At 32.8% G+C, this 7,502-nt stretch overlaps 1 protein-coding gene across 2 annotated transcripts; it reads left to right on the top strand.

Annotated features, from left to right (window-relative positions):
* The first annotated feature begins 4,141 nt into the window (after nt 1–4,141).
* LOC114394773 lies at nt 4,142–6,392 on the top strand. Of its 2 annotated transcripts, XR_003662837.1 has the most exons (4): nt 4,142–4,670; nt 4,772–4,918; nt 5,034–5,136; nt 5,318–6,392. XR_003662837.1 is itself a non-coding variant. In XM_028356446.1 (3 exons), the coding sequence occupies exons 1-3, from the start codon at nt 4,491–4,493 to the stop codon at nt 5,112–5,114; spliced, it is 408 nt and encodes a 135-aa protein (XP_028212247.1). In that variant the 5' UTR covers nt 4,142–4,490; the 3' UTR covers nt 5,115–6,392. The 2 variants fall into 2 exon arrangements, 1 of the variants encoding a protein (XP_028212247.1); XM_028356446.1 differs by having other exon boundaries at nt 5,034–6,392.
* Nucleotides 6,393–7,502: the final 1,110 nt, after the last annotated feature.

The following is a 7,502-nucleotide window of genomic DNA, read 5'->3' as shown; positions in this document are numbered from 1 at the left end:
ATCTATAGAAAAACATTTGAACCACTCATAGCCTCTTGAAAGGTTGATGGTTATCCTTCTTTAGTTAGAAGACAATATGAGTCATGGATTATCATGACAATCTAAGTACCTAGCTGGTGTAAACTTTGGTCGAGTTGGTCGTCAAAGTACTTGTCCACCATTGGCCTCATTTGGTTCTTGTTCTTCGTCCTCCTGTTCTGCTTCAGAAGAGTTATCTTCTCCTAATGTCTTTTCTATTTGCATTATAGTAGTGTCTTTGGTAGTGTTGTCATTTTTCTGCTCACTTTCCAATTCATTTTCTCCAAAAACTACATCCCTGCTAACAACAACCTTGTGGGAAGTGGGATCCCATAAGTGATACCCCTTAACATTGTCAACAATTCAACATAACCCAAGAATATACACTTTTTGGATTTTTGATCCAACTTTGTTCTTTCTTGGAAGTTGTACATCATGTACACAAGACATTCAAACACATGTAAGGAGGAATAATGGTTTGCCTTTCCACATCTCCATCAATGTCTTCAAACCAATCACTATTGACGGTGAACGATTTATCAAGTAATAAGCAGTCTTAATTGCTTTTGCCCAAAAATATTTGGCCACTCTTGTTGTTCTCAACATGGCTCTAGTTCTATCTAGGAAAGTCCTATTTATCTGCTTTGCCACACCATTCTTTTGAGGTGTATGTGGAATTGATAATTGTTTCACAATACCCTATTGTTTGCAAAATGCTAGAAAATCACCATTTACATATTCTCTTCCATTATCTGTCTTTAAGCACCTTAATTCTTTTACTTGTTTCAAGCTTTACCTATGTTTTGAATTAATTGAATATTGGAAAAACATCTAACTTCTTTTTCATTGGGTACACCCATAATCTCCTAGAGTAATAATTAGTGAATGATACAAAATACTTTGCTCCTCCCATGGATACTTCTGTTGATCCCCATACATCAAAATGAATCAAGTCCAGTATGTGTTTGCTTCTAGTAGTTGCTTTGGCAAACTTCAATCTATGTTGCTTGCTTATCACACAATGTTTATAAAACGAAAAATTGATCATTTTGAGCCTAAGCAAAAGAATACATTCCACAAGGAATTTCAGGAATCGTTCTGACATATGACCCAGTCTACGATACCACATCATCGTTGCTTCTTCTTGACTTGTTTCTACAACTGATGTTCTTGCAATGTATCTCCTAAAATCATGTATAAATTAGCTTTGATCTTTTAAGCTTCTATCACTACAAGATTGTTTTCACTACTTTTAACATTCCACCTTGGGTATGAATCTTGCACCTGAGGTCATCTAATTGCCTAATGGACAATAGATTCTTCTTAAAGCCCTTTGCATGTCGTACCATTAGAATTGTGCAAATAGTACCATCATACATTTTTATTTTGACAGTACCGACTCCAACAATTTCTAAGGCATGATCATTTCCCATGAACACGAATCCTCTTGAGATAGGTTCATAAGTGAAAAATCAATCTCGATGTGGAGTCATGTGCCATGTTGCACCTGAATCCAATATCCAAAAATCATGGAGTTGTTTTCCGCCTCTAGAACTAATCACTGGTTCACTATACAAGCTTCTACATCACTAAGGTACTTGCAACACAACCTTGAGAAGTTTATGCTTTAGAATTATTTCCTCCACCCTTCTTTTGCCAACAATCCTTCTTTAAGTGTCCTCTCATGCCACAGTTATAGCATTTTAGGTTCTTCTTACTTTGAGACTTTGATCTACCATGGTTTTGACTCCCACTAGATCCACATTTTGTTGATCTTCCTCTCGTCATTGTTAAAGCCTCTTCTTGCTTTGTATTTTCCAGCTTGTCCTCCTTATTCTTTCGCCTAGATTATTCTTCAAGAATAGCTTTGACAACATCATCAAAGGTTAAATGGCCAACAATATTATTATATGTTATGTTGATGATGATTTAATCATACAAATATGGTAGACTCTGAAGTAGAAACTCCGCCCGCTCATTTTCTTTTATGTTGAAATCTGATGTGGACAACTGGGCAAATAAAGTATTCATGTTGTTGATGTGGTCCATCACTGAAATGGACTCACTCATTCAAAGAGTATAGAGTTTTCTCTTCAACAATATTCTAGTGTGAAGTGACTTGAGCTCATACAATATGGAGAGTATCCTAAATCTCCTCCGCAGTCTTCTACTCCATAACACTTGACAAAATTGAGTTCGTCAAAATTGTCCTCAATATGGATAGTGTGAAGTGACTTGGAAACAACATTGTCATCCATCTCTTTCCACCTTTCATCAATAACATTCACAGGTTTTCCTTCAATTGCCTCTTCAAAATTGTCCTTCTTCAAAATTGCTCTTATCTTTAATTTCCAAAGAGATAATTTACTCCCATTGAACTGCTCTATCTCATATTTTGCTGCCATGGTTTCACACTAAAGAATTGGCTTACACAACTTCCACCATGAATAACACTGCATATTGGAATGATGAATGTAGACTGTGAACTAGCACACTAGTAAGTTCTTAGGGAAGAGAGGTGGGTCACTAATAGACACACTTAAATACCTAGTCTTTCCTTAGCCAGAACTTTCCTAGGTTGTACTTTCATAATACCTCAATTTATATCCAGTAATAAGAAAAAATATTTTCTAATGTGGTAGATTAGACTAATGTGTACCAGTGTACCAACGTGTATCACAATGGAACAATATCAAAACCTATTGGCTTTGATATCATTGTTGGGTACTAGGGTAACAAAATAATAACTCAACTAAAATAAGAGATAAGAAAAAAAGCATATAAAATCACAATGGACAAGAAAATAAATTTTACTAAGTAGAGGAAATCACAACAACTACCAAGAGAACCTATAAGAAAAAACTAATCTCTCTTGAAGAAAGTAAGCAAAATAAAGAAAAGAAGGAATGACGTTGGGATGTGAGAAATGGGACCCCACAACTTGCTTTTAAAGCAAAGCATGGCAAAACAATAAAGTAATCCCACCCATGTGGGACTTAACATTCCAACAAGTATGAGCCAACCTATATGCTAATTTAGCTTGACTCAAAGTAGATTTTAACAATTTTAAGTTTTAAAATTATACTCAATATATTTTTAAGGTGTGTTTGAGTTATGTTTTGGGTCATCCTAACCTAACCTAGTTTAGTGTCCAGCTTTTTCAAGTTTTTTTGGAACAATTTTATATTATTAATAAAAAAAATATTCAATAGATAAAATTTTGTATAACATGATTTATATATATATATATATATATATATATATATATATATTATTTATTATAAAATATATATTATAAAATATATCTTAATTTAAATTTTATACTTTTTTATTCTCTGACTAAATTATATATAATGTTAAGGTTAATGCATTACATTAAAAAAGTCGGGTTAATATAATATTGTCATGTGTATTTCAAATCTTGTTTGAGTCAGATTTGGATTTAAATAAATGATTTAATCAAATTTCAAATAAATAATTTTATCAAATTTCGTGTAGGACAAAGACATGCAAACTCATTCATTGCTCACCCCTAGACTAGAGAACTCGACGATAAAATTATAAAGAATTTGAAGTTGTTGTTGCATGTCGTTGTTTTGTTTTTTCAATACCTTCCTTTCATGATTAATAAGGAGAAGAAAAAAGAGAACCATTTTCTGTCTCCCTTTTCTTTCCTAAAAAGGTGCAAAAAAACCAAGTGTAAGAAGAAAGTTAGCATCTTTTTACTAAAATAATGGGATTACTCTTTGATAGGTGGTAGTATTTTTTTTTTTTTGGTGGACACTCTTCGATAAATAAATGGTCCTTAATCACATCTCTATCTCTATTATATATACAAGCAAGGCCCTGACTACCGGATCTCTGTCCTGTTGACACCTGTCCAATAAAAAAATAATAAACCCTCTTATGCTTCTTTGCTCACTTCAATCCACGTTCAAGGCCCCTTCTCTCTTCCTTAGTGCTAGCTGTTGCAATTCCCTTTTTTTAATTAATTAATTTATTTATGACCCACAAAAATCCCTCCTCAGTGCCAGCTGTTACAAGTACGTTTTCCCTTCTCTTCTCTTTCTTTCTCTCATGAAATTACGTTTCCACTCTTTCTTTTCTTTCTCTGTGTCTGTCACCACCTTTACTCTCTTTCTCTCTTTCCCTTCCGTCACTACCTTTACTCTCTTTCTCTCTTCCCCTTCCCATTTCTGTTACTATTCAAAAAACTCTGTTGTGTGTGTTGTGCCATTTTTTTTGTGTCTTCGTTAATCTTCTGTTCCTCCCTCTTTCTCTTCCTCATCTTCTCCTCTTTTCTTTCGCTTAAGGGCCTTCTTTGTTAGATTTTTTTTTTCACTTTGGTTTTTATATTGCTTTGGACGGAAAAAAGGTGTGACCTTTGTCTTTTTTATTCCTTTTGTTTAATTTTTTTGTGGTGATTTTTGGGACAGGCTAACGGCGGTGTTGAAGGTCATGATGCTTTGCCCATGCAAGGGCCTTCTTTGTTCGATTTTTGGGACAGGCTAACGGCGGTTCTGAAGGTGACGGTGCTTTGTCATGCAAGGGCCTTCTTTGTTCGATTTTTTTTCACTTTGGTTTTAATATTGCTTTGGACGGGAAAAAGGTGTGACCTTTGTCTGATTCCGACGAGGTTCCACGCAAAAAAGGTGTGACCTGATTCACGGGACAGTGTTGAAGAATAAAGGTTCCATTTTTATCTATTTTTTTCCTTTTTTTGTCTAATTTTTTGTGGTGGTTTTTGGGACAGGCTAACGGCGGTGCTAAAGGTGACAACGCTTTGCCATGCAAGGGCCTTCTTTGTTCGATTTTTTTTTTTGCTTTGGTTTTAATATTGCTTTGGACGGGAAAAAGTTGTGGCCTTTGTCTGATTCCGACAAGGTTCCACGGAAAAAAGGTGTGACCTTTTACAACAATATGATTCACGGGGTAGTGTTAAAGAATAAAAGTTCCATTTTTATCTATTTTATTTCTTTTTTTTGTCTAATTTTTTGTGGTGATTCTTGGGACAGGCTAACGGCGGTTCTGAAGGTGACGGTGCTTTGCCATGCAAGGGCCTTCTTTGTTCGATTTTTTTTTCACCTTGGTTTTAATATTGCTTTGGACGGGAAAGAGGTATGACCTTTGTCTAATTCCGACGATGTTCCATTTTTATCTATTTTCCCCTTGGACAGAAAAAAGGTGTGACCTTTCACAACAATATGATTCACATGTCAGTGTTGAAGGATAAAGGTTCCATTTTTATCTATTTTATTCCTTTTTGTTGTCTAATTTTTTGTGGTGATTTTTGGGACAGGCTAACGGCGGTGCTGAAGGTGACGACGTTTTGCCATGCAAGGGCCTTCTTTGTTTTTTTTTTGGCTTTGGTTTTTATATTGCTTTGGACGGGAAAAAGGTGTGACATTTGTCTGATTCCGATGAGGTTCCCTTTTTATCTATTTTCCCCTTGGACAGAAAAAAGGCGTGACTTTCGCAACAATATGATTCACATGGCAGTGTTGAAGAATAAATGTTCCATTTTTATCTATTTTATTCGTTTTTTTAGTCAAATTTTTTGTGGTAATTTTTGGGATAGGCTAACCGCGGTGCTGAAGGCGACGACACTTTGCTGGATTTGTTCTTTATTTCTAAGAATATTTGTGATTTTTTTCTCAGGAAACTCCTCTTCTCTGGAAGACTAAAGGTGTCATTTTTATCTTCCAAATCTATTCCAATCACACTATTTTTCCTGAAACCTAATCAATTTTTTTGCCTCATTTTTCGTGGTCGATTTTTGGGACAGGGTGTAATGTTGTTGTAAGTCTAACATGTTGAGGCAACCCTTCACAAGGCAATAGAACATTGTCATCCAAACCTGTGTTGTTTCATCCTTTGGCATAATCTTTAGCAGAACCTTCTTTCTTTCACTTTATTCTATGTCTTTGTGAATTTGTTATTATTGTTGTCATAGCTGTAGTGTTTTGAATTGGTTAGTTTTTGTGATTTGTTACCTTTTTTTTGTTTCATGAGCTCGATATTGTTGGTTTTGAATTTAACAATTTTTTTTTCCAAGCTTGGATTTTTGTTTCTGTTTCAGATTTTGCAGTGTGATAGTTTGTGGGAGATTTGGATTTTATTTGCTGTGATTTTCTTTATTAAAGTTCTTTTTTCTTGCAATTTTTATTATAACCTTACATTGTTTCTTACAGGAGGGTGAAACTGCATCTGAGAAGGTGACCAACAATTACCATGTTCTGAGACAAATAGAGTGATGATGACCCCATTTTTATTGATGGAGAAATTTTTATGTTACTTTGTTTTAACAGTTTAAAGTTTTAATTTAATCATTATGGTTTTCAGGCAATGCATTTTATTGTTTACAATTTGCTGAAAAACGTAAATTCAAAACACATTTTTAATATTACTTACACTGAGTTATTTAATATTAGTAATTTTATTGATTTCACTTTGATATAAAAATATTTTTTCTATTAAAAGTATGATATGATCTTTTTGTTTTGATAATAATGAAGGTACGAAAATTGATTCCAATATTATAAACTCTCTCATTCTGTCTACTTCTAACAGTTTTTTCTCTTTTAAGTTTAGAATCAATTGCGTGTAAGATTTTTCGTAATTTTATGGATCATATATTTGGAAATATATTATTTATGGTATAATAATATTATTAAGCGTGCAATGATTGCTTATAAGAAATTTTTATTATATATACAATTATTTCATATTATACACTTCAATAATAAATTAAGAAATTTAGTAACTTTATTCAACATTAAACAACTCATGTAAATATCCCATTAAAATTCCTCTAAGCAATCAACCCATATCTAAAATTAATATCAAATTTGATTATATTAATGAGTCTGTTTTTATATTATTTTCCACTGTATTGTACAATTCCTTTATTTGTGGGATTTATTTCTCATGCGATAATTCATTAAATTATAAATTTGATTTTGACCTATTATGTTGCTTTGTTTTGACAGTTTAAAATTGTAATTTACCACTAATTGTTAAGTAACATAATATTATGATTATCTTCATATCCTAACGAAATACTCTCATTAATTTGAAGATTATCACCATTTTCATACTCCAACAGAATATTTAAAATTGATTGGCAAAAATTAATTGGCAAGTACCTATTAATGGAAAGGTTTTTTTTCAATTTTCCTAATGTTTTTGTTTCATTTTTAAATTGGCAGTATAATATTTAAAGTTGATTGTTAAGTAACATAATATTATGATTATCTTCATATCCTAACGGAATAGTCTCATTAATTTGAAGATCTTGACCATTTTCATACTCCAACAGAATATTTAAAATTAATTGTCAAAAATTAATTGGCGAGTACCTATTAATGGAAAGAGTTTTTTCAAATATTACACTATCAATTTTACCAAATTAACAGTATAATATTTAAAACTAATTGTTAAGTAACATAATATTAGGATTATCTTCATATCCTAACGGAATGGTC

The sequence above is a fragment of the Glycine soja genome, chromosome 18, assembly GCF_004193775.1.
Source record: "Glycine soja cultivar W05 chromosome 18, ASM419377v2, whole genome shotgun sequence".
NCBI lineage: Eukaryota > Viridiplantae > Streptophyta > Magnoliopsida > Fabales > Fabaceae > Glycine > Glycine soja.
This window is presented reverse-complemented; position numbering and strand designations above follow the sequence as displayed.

Bases quoted from the DNA above. Each gene is read 5' to 3' on its own strand.
- LOC114394773 (XM_028356446.1), top strand. From the start codon at position 4,491: ATGCAAGGGCCTTCTTTGTTCGATTTTTGGGACAGGCTAACGGCGGTT. The intron at 4,671-4,771 runs GTGTGACCTGAT...TTTTTGGGACAG, and splicing joins CGAGGTTCCACGCAAAAAAG to GCTAACGGCGGTGCTAAAGG. The intron at 4,919-5,033 runs GTGTGACCTTTT...TTCTTGGGACAG, and splicing joins CAAGGTTCCACGGAAAAAAG to GCTAACGGCGGTTCTGAAGG.